The 12,481-nt window shown below is 56.3% G+C and overlaps 1 protein-coding gene across 1 annotated transcript; it reads left to right on the plus strand.

Annotated features, from left to right (window-relative positions):
• The first annotated feature begins 333 nt into the window (after window positions 1–333).
• Window positions 334–2,547, plus strand: GADD45B (growth arrest and DNA damage inducible beta). The gene is made up of 4 exons (XM_037042461.1): window positions 334–572; window positions 663–764; window positions 1,340–1,562; window positions 1,823–2,547. The coding sequence occupies exons 1-4, from the start codon at window positions 529–531 to the stop codon at window positions 1,934–1,936; spliced, it is 483 nt and encodes a 160-aa protein (XP_036898356.1). The 5' UTR covers window positions 334–528; the 3' UTR covers window positions 1,937–2,547.
• Window positions 2,548–12,481: the final 9,934 nt, after the last annotated feature.

Raw genomic sequence — 12,481 nt, forward strand, 5'->3', positions numbered from 1 at the left:
CAGGCCGGGGACTCTCCGGGGGACTGGGAGGGGATTCCAGGCCCCCCTCGAAAGTCCGGGCCGCCTCGCGCGCTGGAAATCCCGCGCGCGCCCCGAAACGCGGCGCGGCTGCCGGGAAATCAGGAGAAAAAAAACTTCTGCTTTTTTTCTTTTCTTGGCACTCACGCTCCCCCGCGCCCTCCTCCTAGCTCCTGCCCCCACGTGGGACGCCCGGGAGCTGTGCCCCTCCCCTTTCCCGCCTCAAACCAATCGCCTTTGTCGTTAACCAATGGGCGGGGCGGGTGGCAGTTGAGGCTACGCCCCTGTTTGCTCAAGACTCTAAAAGGCGCCGCTGGCCGCGGCGGCGTCAGATCGCCCGGATTATTCCTGCCGTGGAGTTCTCCGTTTTTCCCGACTGTCAGGAGGATTTCGCTGCCTTCCGAGCGCTTGGCGTCCGTAGCAAGGTTTTGGGCTCTCCGGCTTCGGATTTTGCATTTTCTCCCTTGGGACTGTCGTGGGCTGCTTTTCACTGTGGATTATAACTGCAACATGACTCTGGAAGAGCTGGTGGAGTGCGACAACGCAGCACAGAAGTAAGTAGACTGGTGGTGTTGGCCGGGCCAAGCGGGGACCCGAGGGTCTGGAGACCGGCCGGGAGCTCACCCCCCTCTCCCCTACTCCAGGATGCAGACGGTGAGCGCCGCGGTGGAGGAGCTGCTAGTGGCTGCGCAGTGCCAGGACCGCCTCACCGTGGGGGTGTACGAGTCGGCCAAGCTGATGAATGTGTGAGTCAGACCCCAACCCCCGGCTGGGCGCGGGTGGGGACCCCCCTCCGCTCTGCACGCTCTCTGCTGCACCCTTCTCTTGCATGAGGCTGGGGCCTCCCTAAGTGGAAAACCACTCTGGCTTTTTTTAAAAGTTGATTTTTAGAGAGAGAAAGGGAGGGGGAATGTCAATTTGTTGTTCCACTTATGCATTCGTTGGTTGCTTCTTGTATGTGTCCTGGCTGGAGTTCTAAATGAAACCTTGGTCTGTGGGAATGGCACTGTAACCAACTGAGCTACCCAACTGGGTTACCTGGCCAGGGCTTGACTGCTTTTTCTTGGGGGGGGGCGGGGGTGAGGCGAGCAGGGGGCTGCAGTATCCTGAGGCTGCATGATTTGCAGGCAACTCCATTATGTTCCTACCTTACCTTCCCCAGTACTTTGAACCGTGTGTCTTTCTCCTACCCTTCCAGCTGCATGCGCACAGCTGTCCCCTGCACACCTGCGTTTTCTTTTTGTTTTTGCAAACTCCCCTGTGCACTGTGGCCCCTCCCCAGGCCCCCAGCTGACCTGTCCCCTTCTTCTGGCCCTCTCAGCGACCCTGACAGTGTGGTCCTGTGCTTGTTGGCCATTGATGAGGAAGAGGAAGATGATATTGCCCTGCAGATCCACTTCACGCTTATTCAGTCCTTTTGCTGTGACAACGACATCAACATTGTCCGGGTGTCTGGCATGCAACGCCTGGCACAGCTGCTGGGGGAACCAGCCGAGACCCAAGGCACCACTGAGCCCCGAGACCTGCACTGCCTCCTTGTCACGGTGAGCTGGGCGCACTGGGTCTGCCCCGCCCCCGCACCTGGGCTTGTGTTTGTCAACAAAGTTGAGTTGGCCAGTCTTGCACCAGCTCAGTGCTCAGCTACGCCAGGCATGTCCCGTGGACAGCCCCGTCCCAGCCTCGTCACCCAGCAAGCTATTTTGAGCCTGCCTGTTTTCCCCACAGGGGCCCTGGGAGAGGGAGGCCGGGCTTCCTGCACACTCCTGGGGCTCCCACTGAAACCCATCTTTTCACTCTCCCACAGAACCCTCACACAGATGCCTGGAAGAGCCACAGCCTGGTGGAGGTAGCCAGTTACTGTGAAGAGAGCCGGGGGAACAACCAGTGGGTCCCCTACATTTCCCTCCAGGAGCGCTGAGACCCCTCCCAGCATCAGAACCTGTCGGAGGAGTTGCTGCCAAAAAAAATAAAATAAATATTTGACCCCCTCCCCCCAGAACAACCCCCCAAAACAAACTAACCTATGAGACCATCGGGGGCAGAATCCTTGGAGACTGGAGACAAGGAGAGGGGAGTGCATGGCCACCCCCTGGGCGGTGAGCCTGGACCAGCGCCAGTGGTGGCCACCGTGAGAGGAGGAGAAGGGAACTCAGGCCAGCAGGAGAGGGGACCCTGGAGCTCAGGCCTTGTGACAGAGCAGAAGCTGCAGTGGGGAAGGGCCTGGACTCCACACTTTAGGGTGGGGCGAGACCAGTGGCATCCCCCACCCTTCTTGAGGCTGGAACTGACATCTGCAAACAGGCCTTGGTTGACGAGGGTCTGCAACCCTCGCCAGGACTAAACTTTGGAACTTGGGAACTGGGGCTGATGTTGCTCTGTACCCATGAACTCCCAGTTTGCAAACTAAATAGACAATCTATTTTGTTACTTGCACTGTGACTTGAACCACTGAGAGAGACCGGAAGCTTACAGATGCATACATCTATTTTACTTCTAGATGATGGCCTTGTAATAAATTTCTAAAGCTTCTGGGTCCTTGTGTTTGTGCTGCCTTGGAGAGGGACCAGGACCCCACCCTCCCACCCAACACACTGCAGCAGCCCTGCCCCCAACCCCTCCTGCAGGCTCACCAGGAAATGTTACTTAAGTCCCTGTTAGCAGCTCCAGGCTCCTTAGCAAAAACAGTGCCTCTTCTCTCTGCAGCCGGCGCCACCCAAGTCCAACAAATCTTTGCCTCCTTTTTTTCTCCCCCTCCTCCTGCCCTGTAGCAATTAAAAGACCGGTTTATTACGAAACCTGGCCGCCGTGCCACTGCTGTTACAGGCTGTGCTGGAGCCAACCCCAAACTCTGGGCACATGCAGACAAAATGGGGTGGGGGCTGTAGCCCCCCCCTGCCCTGGCACCAGGGCAGCCCAAGGTCCAGAGGTCAGGGGGGCACCTGCAACCGCACAGCAAGGCTGCTGCAGAGGTGCCTCTGGCTTGGCTTGGGTCTTGCAGGGAGACTTCTAGTGACCTCCCAGGGTGTGCCTACCTGAGCCTTCTCACTTACCAGAGTGGGCCTCTGCACGGTGCTAAATTAAAAAACAAAAGCAAAAACACGCTTTTTCACCCCAAACTAAAATCTACAAGCAGAAAAGTACTTCAGGAAGTCTTGCTCCTGGCCCAGCTGGGCTTGGCACCGTTGCTGCGTTTTGCCTCTAAACCGAAACTGTAGGGGCGGCCACCTCTTTGTTCTCCCTCCACTGCGTGTGCTGGCCCCCCTGCCCTGGGCTGGGAGCTGGGAGCTGGGAACAGCTTCAGTCGGAGGGGTGGGCTGGTGCCTGGGCAGCCTTGCCTCCCCTATGCCATGCGGCCTGGCCTGAGAACTGGGGTGGTGAAGGCAGGCAGCGGGGGAAGGAGGGGGGTGTCCAACCACAGGCTGAGACCTTTCCACCCAGCCCACGTGGGCGTGTGAGGAAAACCCCCGGCAACCCCCAGGAGTCATGGGGCTGGGGGAGCCCCTTGACGGAGGAGGGAAAGAAAGAAAGAGGGGGAAGTCCCAGAGAGGGGTAGGGGCGGGATTCCTTCAAGGGTTAGGAGGAAGGGAAAGCACAGGTGGGGAGGAAACCTTGAGTGAATAGGGAACCTGGATGGAGGAACAGAGAAACACCTGTGTGTGGGGGGGGGATTCTAAGAGGAGGGACCCAAGCCCCGCAGGGATGGAGTGGGGAGCACAAGAGTTATTGGGGGAGGTGGGGGGAACCCAGAGCGGCTAAGGGAGCGGGCTGAAGTAAATCCCTGTAGGGGGTCAGAGAGAGGAGTGGGGAGACTGCAGCCCCAGAGGATGGAAAGGGTACTCCCAGGGTGTGTGAAGGGGAGATGAGGGGAGATCCCTGAGACGGAGCTGGGAGAGCTGGGAGGAGAGGCGGAGGAATCCCCTGGGTTGGGGGGTGGTACGAGCAGCTCAGCCCAGCTGTGGCCTGGCGCTCAGGCTCTCCCTGCCGGGTCAGCTCTTCCCAGGGAGGCATAGCCCCACTGGTTCCACCCATTGGCTGGCCTGGGCCGCTCTGTCCTCATGGTGACCCTGGCCATCCAGAAGGGCCTAGTGACCTCTGACCCTCTCATCTCTAGGCCCCTAGTGCAGTAGGGGCAAGACCCCAGGCTTCTGGGCCCCAAGGAGATATAGGGAATGGGTGCGACTCCAGCTGTGTGACCCACGGCCAAGCCAATTCCTTAACCTCTCTATGCCTGTTTCCCCCTCTGCAAAATGGGGATAATAATGCTACCGACTCAAAGATTGTTGAGGTCCAGTGAAACATACTCCTTTGATCAGCACCTCCTACATAGAAAGTGTGAAGAGGGTTCACCACTGTTACCAATGCTACTATCATCAGTGCCATTGCATCCCTGCCTGTCCCAAATCACCTCTAACCTCCTCACAGCCCTCCCATGAGGCAGGCCAGTGGAGACCAAGGCAAGGAATTCGTGCAAAATTAGACGAGCAGCCTCCAAAAATTCAGTCAGCAATATAAAGAATATTTTTATTGTTTTTTTAATAAAGAGAGGGAGAGAAGCATCCATCTGTGGCTGCGTCTCACATGCCCCAACTAGAAACTCAGCCCGCAACCCAGGCACGTGCCCTGACTGGGAATTGAACTGGTGACCCTTTAATTCGCAGGCCAGAACCCAACCCGTTGAACCACACCAGCCAGGGCATAAAGAATATATTTAAGGGCTCCTTTATAAACTCAAATGTACCCACACTCCCCCAAAAAGTGAAAGAAAACTCCACGATCAATTAAATTATGAATCAAGATAAGATCAACACTGCTGATTTTTCCTTTTGCCTCAGGCTCCAGTGCCTCTCAGCTGGCCCAGCGCCCTCCTGTCTTATTTAAACTTTGGATATTTGGTTTGCAGGAGGATCAGTGAAGACTCAAGGGGAGGTGTGACTCCCCCAGACCCCAAACTCTGTGCACAGCATGAGCATGCACGCGGAGGGCCATGGCTCCTATGAGCGGTTCTCCCATTACTGTTATTATTACTGTCGCCCCATCTCATTGTTGCTATCATTAATAACAGTATTGAGGTTTCCTGACTGAACCCAATGATGTCCAGAAATCAGCTTCAAAAGATGTGCTTTGCTGAGTTAATAACAGCAGTTATTCCCTGGCTACAAATACCTTTAACCTTGACTGCATCCCCATGAGGATAGTGCTGTTGTCCCATTTTCCAGAAGAGGAGACCGAGGCCTAGAGTAGAGGCCAGGAGTCTTGCACTGTGATGGCTGGCCACTCAGCCCCTGAGAAAAACCCAGGGTGATGGAGTGAGCAGAGCACACCCTCCCCCTGACACCAGAGTTCACTCTGGGCCTCGAAGAACTTGCCACAGGTTACCAGGGCTCAGTCCTGTCTGTAGGTGACTGCGCTGGGCTCCCACCACTGGGGGCTTTGCAACCTCACGAGGAGGGGGTAGGCAAATGTGCTTCCCCAGCTGGGGTAGCTGGGGTGCATGCTCACCTTGGAGTACCCATGCTGCCTCTGTCCACACCTACACTCGTGGGTCCAAGACACACTCTCTGCAGGTACACACCCACTGCGCAGATGTAGGCATACCTGGAGCCATGCGCTAAGCTTCCCAGATGCCATGCACACTGTCGCCCACTCAGGTGCACCATGCATCCTGATCTCCTAGGGTCAGCTGCTTACCTTCTCTGAGCTACCCTTCCATGTCTCTTCTGTAGACACACTGCCTCTCTTGAGCATAAGTCCACATGTGCGCACACACAGAAACATGGACACAGAATCGTGCACATGGTGACTGGTGTGTAAATACACCAGGCATCAAGGGTTTACAGGATTCTAGCTATTTCTCTGAACTCTCCCTGCCTGGGGAAAGGAAGATGGCCTTGTGAGCATGTCACAAAGCACGGGGACTAGGCTCTGGACTTGGGGACTAGGACTTGGACTAGGCTCTCGTGAGGGGACAGGAGTGAGACAGAGAGATGGCAGCAGTGTTGTGGGGAGCAGTATAAAAACTGCTGACAGGGCACTGGGCCAGCCCTTTCGATCTGCTGTCTCTTCGTCTTCGCCACAACCCTGTAAGACAGTTAGTACCTGTGTTTGACAGCAAGGGAACACAAGTGCTCAGAGAGGTGCAGCCACTTGCCCAGGGTCACACAGCTGGAGGGTAGCAGAGTCAGGGGCCAAAAGCCAAGGCCTGTATGATTTAGTTAGGACTTCATTCATACTTTTATGTATAAAGGAGATATATACCACAAAGTAGTTCATGCACATAAAATTTGCCCCTTTAAAGGATATTTCAGTGATTTTTAGTGTACTACACAAAGTTATGTAATCATCACCTCTAGCTAGTTCCAGAACATTCCATCATCCCAAAAGGAAATCTCATGAGCAATTTACTGCCAGCCCCCACCCCCAGCCCCCAACAACCATGAGCCCACTTTCTGTCTCTGTGGATTGGCCTGTTATTTAGACCTTTCTCATCAGTGGCGTTCCACATTCTATGGCTGCCTTCACTTGAACCGTGTTTGGGGGTTCACCTAGGTGGTAGCACCTGTCACCCACAAGGCCTGCGTCTGCGGCCCCCAGTGTGTGTGCATTAGCACCCTCCTGTGCAGACAGGATGCCCAGGACACACTCTGAGTCACGAGCACAGTTCCCAGTCAGCAAGCACCCCCACACACACACCGGCTCCCCGGCACTGCCTGTGCACCTGGCCCTCTGACCTCTGGGCTGCCCCCACGCTGAGCCCTCTGCCTGGAATGCCCCCCCCCCCGCCCCAACACCTTTCCCCAAGCAAATTCCTGCTCTCCTTTTGGTCTCATCAGTTGTCCCATCCTTAGGGAAGACCTCCAGACAGTCCCCTTAGTGCTTGTCTCCAACTCTGCCCTGGCACCTCCCCTGTCTGTAATGACATATTTGTCCTGCCATCTGCCATCACTGGCCTCTCGCCTGTGTCCTGTGTTAGGCTGCAGACTCTAAGAGGATTGAAAGAGGGTCTGTTCTTCTCACCCCTGGCCCCGAACGGCAGAGCTCAGGGTTTGGGACCTGGGTGGCATGTCATAAGTGAGACCCGAGTCATGTACAACTAGAGATTGACCCATCGATGACCTCCTTCCCCAGGACAGATTGTTTTGTCCCTAAAGGACGCACGTGGGCCTGCCAAGGGTTGGGTCCTGGCCAGACACAGTGACACAACCCAACACAGGGAAGCTAGAACCTGTCCCCGTGGAGGTGGCCGGCCACGTGCCCTTTGGCAAGTTGCTCCACCTGTTTGGACTCAGTCTCCTTACCTGTCCAATGGGAAGACTGGTGGGAGTGACCTCCTCTCGTTGTGAACATCAAACCAGTGAAAATATTTCAGGCATTCAGAACAGCGGGGAGCCTTCCAGAGTGGTAGCTATTATTATGTGAGTTGGTATTCGGCTGTTCACAATCATTTCCACCCGGGCTCAGTGTCTGCCTGTCTACCTGTGCGCGTCTAAGTAGGTCCAGTCTGTAATCTCTCCTCGCAGCCGGGATTCTCGAGCGAAGATCTGTGCCTCTGTGGGGGCTCGTGGCAGCGCACCCGTGCATGTGGCTGGGCTCAAATTCCTTGAGTCCCCAGAGTAAGCATGAACTCCTGGAACTCCTGACCAGCTGGGTCCCGTGACTCCCCCCACTGCCACCCCTCCCGCTTCACCCCAACCGAGAGATGCTGGTTCTGCAGCAGGCTCCGTGTCTCCTGGACAAGTAAAGTGGGTCCAGGGCCTCACCTCTTCTGGGAGGCAGCAGCTGTGTCTGGTGGCCTGAGGACTGTTTAATCTAAGCAGTGGGCATGGAAGGCCACGTTTATGCACACAGGTACTCAGGTACTTGCAGGTACTGAGACTTGGGAACACGCATGTATGCACATACGCACACACTATTGTTCTCACCACCGCCCCCTGAATACCCACTGAATGGGTTTCCTGGGGCGGCCGTAACAAACAAGCACCAGCCGAAGGGTCCCAGTTGTAGAGGCCAGGAATCTGAGGAGAAGGTGTAGACAGGGCTGGTACCCTCTGAGGCCCCGAGGGAAGATATTTCCAGGCTGCTCATATTGCTGGTGGCCTCTGATGTTCGTTGGCGGGTAGCTGTTGTTCTCCCGTGTCCTCACGTGGACTGCCCTCTCAGCTTGTCTCTGTGTCTGAAGATCCTCTCCTCAGGATGCCAGAAGTACTGGATCGGGACCTGGCCCGCCCTTCCTCCGCACTGCCTCTTCACTTGATCATCTGCAAAGATACCACCTCCAAATAAGGTCCCACTCACAGGTGACAGAGGGCAGGACTTTATCATCTTTTTTTAAAGGGTTTTATTTATTTATTTTTAGAGAGAGGGGAAGGAAAGGAGAAGGAGAGGGAGAGAAACATCAATGTGTGGTTGCCTACTGGGGACCTGGCCTGCAACCCAGGCATGTGCCCTGACTGGGAATCAAATCAGCAACCAGTTGGCCCAAAGGCCAGTGCTCAACCCACTGAGCCATACCAGCCAGGGCAAATTTAAATTTTTTTTGTCAATTACAGAATCTGTTTATTTTTTATTTTTTAAACATTTTTTATTGCTGTTCAAGTACAGTTTTCTGCCTTTTCCCCCATCCCTGATTTTAATTTAAAAATATTTTATTTATTTATTTTAGAGAGAAGGAGAGAAACATCGATGTATAAGAGAAGTATCAGTTGGTTACCTCTTGCATGCCCCCAGCCAGGGACCTGGCCCGCAACCCTGGCATGTACCAGGGACTAGGCCTGGGTCAGGCATGGACCCCACCCGGAAATCAGACCAGGGCCTTTCTGTTTGCAGAACCCACTAAGCCACACCAGTCAGGGAGGGCTTCATCATATTTTGAGGGGACACAATTCAACCTATAACACCTGCCCCTCAAATACTCAAACGTATACTGCTGGACACACATGAAGATGCTGGAGCACCTGAGCTCACAGCAACAGACCAGCACACAGGCGCACCACCAACAGACGACTCCCTCCATCCTATTCTCCCAACACCAGCACAGGCCCTAGTGCACGGCGAGGTTCTGGTAAATAATGAGTAAAAACACACGCCCTGGGCTGCAAGTCCCAGACACACAGGTGCACCAGCTTTCATCCCGCCCCTCTGCTGAGGCATCAACTTCCTGATCCTTCCTGCCTACCCAAATGGTGTCTGGGTAGCAAAAGGGCACAGGAAAACTGTGGGGTGTAGGGAATTGCCACAGGCAGACTCCAGGGTGCTCAGGGGGCTGAGGCAGCACCTCCAAGGACTGGTTCTCAGAGCTCAGGTTTGTGGGGAAGCGATCAAGGAGCATGCTTTGAGTGTCGGAACTGCAAAGTCTGGGAATGTTGTCCCCTGCAGCTGAGCAACCAGGGCACATCAGAGACCTGCACTGTGGTCCCCGCACCCCTCTGCCCCGTGCAGTGAGGTGGGAACCCACGTGGACGTGTATGCCAATGACTAGCAGCCTTGCAGATATCTAGGGGCTCATGGTGACTAGCAATCACCTTCAGAGACCCAGATGACCCAGAGTCATACACAGCCCTTGTGACACCCCTCCCCCAAGCATGACAGGCTAGGGAGAGGGCAGACACATTACAGACACAGGCAGAAGCTCCATCTGGAGAAGGGGCAGGGGGGTTTCCTTTGGCAGCCCCTCCCTGTTCTTTCCCTTCATTGTTTGTTCCTCCTTGTTCCCACCCCACCCCCTCCTCTTGGGCGCCAAAGGTTCCCAGGTTCTGGGACACGGGTGCAGTGTGGCGAAGGGCGTCTCTGAGCAGCCGAAGACCCTCTTGCATAAGGGGTCTCGTATGCCGCCCCCTGCGTGAGCACACACGCTTTGAAGCGCGAGCCTGAGACCACATGCATGCTCGCGTGGGGAGGTGTTTGTGCCGCAGCGTATACATCAGGCGCGCCATAAATGCCTTTGGGATAGCAGCAGGGGTGAGGGGCAGAGTTCAGGCCACACAAGGAGGGACAACCGCAGAGCTTTGGATTCGAATCTGGTCTTGGCGTCTTACTAGCTAGCGTCGCGCTGGGAAGCGTGACTCAGTTTCTCCATTCATAAAAGGGAAAGTCTCATCGCCCTCCCACGTGGCGACGTGAAACCTGATAATGCACGGAAGCGCTTAGCACAAAACTGGCCTTGAGAACCCTCATTACGCCTTCCTTCCACCCCACCCCCTAGCCAGACACTCTGGGGGTGGAGAGGGGCGCTGACCCAGGCCCCAGACACCCCTCCCTAGCAGGCAGGAGTCCCGACTTCCTCGGCCTCTAAATTGGATAATTGGAGACAGAGGCGGCTGTGCGGGAGACAGAGAAATCCCCGAGTGGGCCAAGTGCAGGGGCCTGTCCTCCCAGTTTCTCCACGTTTGAGGACCTGACCCTCACCAGCGCCCTCGCGGGTGCGCCCCGGGCGCGCAACCGGTGTGTTCGCGAGCCCCTAGGGCCGGCCCCCTGACTCCTTCCCGAGCCCAGCGGTGCCAGCCTCCCTCTGGTGCCCGCCAGGCGCGGTGTCTACCGCCGCCCGGGGCGGGGGAGGGGATGCGCGCCGGCGGCGGCCCCGGCGGCGTCTCCCTCCCCTAGTCTCTGGCGGCGGGCGGCCGGGCCGAGGGCGGGGCGTCTGAACACACCCTCCTTTTGTGCGCGGCGCCTTCCCCCGGCTGCCTGGCGCGCAGGGCCAGGGCACCGCGCCAGCGCCCGGAATAGCCTCCCTGCCCTGCCGGCCGCCCCACGCCCTGCTGGAGCCGCCTGACCTGCCTGGCCGGGCGCAGGGGTGAGGAGGCTGGGCCGCGTGGCACGGGACCCGGTGCGTGCTCAGCGGCACGGGGCTGCATCACCACCGGCCTGCGAGCAGCAAGGCCTACTGGAGAGTGCAGCCCCTCTGCTGGGTGCAAAGCCCCACTGTGCTGGCCTGTCTGTACGAAGCCCCTACTATGTGCAGGCACCTATCTACACACAATGGCCCAGCGTCAGCCCCTGTCTGTGAACAGTACCTACTGTGTACAGCCCCTCTCTCCCATTCAAAACCTACTGTGTGCAGCTGCTCTGCTGGGGGCAAACACCCATTGTGTCAGGCCCCTACCCTTTCTCTGCCTGCAAGGCATACTGTGTGCAGACCCCTGCCAACATGGAAACGCCCACTGTGTCAGTCTCCACTTTGTACAGTGCCTACTGCATGTAGCCCTGTGCAAGATGCAAACACTCACTATGTGCAGACCACTGTCTGCATCCAAATTCTTCGCGAACACCCCACCCACACACAAACACCCATGTGCGGACGTCAGCTTGCAGGCAAGACCCGCTGTGTGTAGGACCCCACCTGCCTACAAACACCTACAGAGAGCAGACGCTCTCACATGTGCAAATGCCACGGTGTGCAGACACTGACATTCAAACACCCACTGTGTATAGCACCTGAGTGTGCACACGCCCACTGAGCACAGGCACAGAAGCTGTCAAACACCCATTAATGGCGATACTCCATACTTTGAAATGCCCTGGTCTGTGGAAACACCCACATGCGGGTAAAAACCCTAGTGCATGCACACCTGCATTCTGACGTGCCCACCTGTGGTCATGAGGATAGTGCAAACATTTCCCAAGCTCAAATGTTCACTGTGCAGAGCCCCTGTGCCTGCAGAGACCCACATGAACACTCAGCCTTCTCCAAGGGTCATGTGCCCATGCCCTGACTCCACCTGCAACTCTGCTCTGCAGTGTTCTCCTCTGGTTCTGACTGTGAGGGGCTCTGTAGGTGGGGAGGAAGTGGGTTGCACATACCCTGCATTGTGTGGGTCTGCATGCAACGGCTGGGGGCTGGGCCTCCTGGGGCCTTCCTGGTGCAAGGGCAGACTGGCTCTGTGGGCAGGACGCCAGCCGGTGGCTTCCCTGAAACTGGGCACAGCAGCTGGGAGAGTTTTCTGCACCACCCAGCCCCACCTGGCCCCGGGCACTCTCGGCAGATGGGCAAGGCAAGCAGACAATGCCAAGGATGAGCCAGGCCCCAGCCTGCTCATGCCTGCACAGGAGCCACAGTGGACCTGTACACACACACCTGTGTGCACGCATGTGTTACTCTGCTCCCCACAGGCCAATGTGTGTACTTGTGCAAACACACAGGCTTGTTCTTGTGTGTTACACGTGAACCACATGACACAGGCAATAGCACCAGTGGTTCGTATTTACCCCGAGGCTTCACAGACAGAGAATTTTGTCTGCATTGCTCATTGTGTGTCTCTAGCACCTGACGATTGGCACTCCATAAATATTTCTGGAGTGAACCAGTGAATAAAGGGACACATCATTTTACAACTATGTACTGAGTGTCTTCTTGCGCTGGGCACTCGGAGATCTGGAAACAACAAAAAGGTCCTCGGACCGACATCCTAGACATGCACACAGGGCTAAGAATAAGCTCACAGTTGCGCACACCTGTGAGTACATGCACATG

Source organism: Sturnira hondurensis, unplaced genomic scaffold (genome assembly GCF_014824575.4).
Source record: "Sturnira hondurensis isolate 20B ecotype Veracruz unplaced genomic scaffold, ASM1482457v3 Scaffold0003693, whole genome shotgun sequence".
Lineage (NCBI taxonomy): Eukaryota > Metazoa > Chordata > Mammalia > Chiroptera > Phyllostomidae > Sturnira > Sturnira hondurensis.

What these genes read in the sequence shown, in the direction of transcription:
- GADD45B (XM_037042461.1), top strand. Translation starts at nt 529, where the DNA reads ATGACTCTGGAAGAGCTGGTGGAGTGCGACAACGCAGCACAGAA. An exon ending in TGCGACAACGCAGCACAGAA is followed by an intron (nt 573 to 662) that starts GTAAGTAGACTG and finishes CCCCTACTCCAG; the next exon opens with GATGCAGACGGTGAGCGCCG. An exon ending in TGCACTGCCTCCTTGTCACG is followed by an intron (nt 1,563 to 1,822) that starts GTGAGCTGGGCG and finishes ACTCTCCCACAG; the next exon opens with AACCCTCACACAGATGCCTG.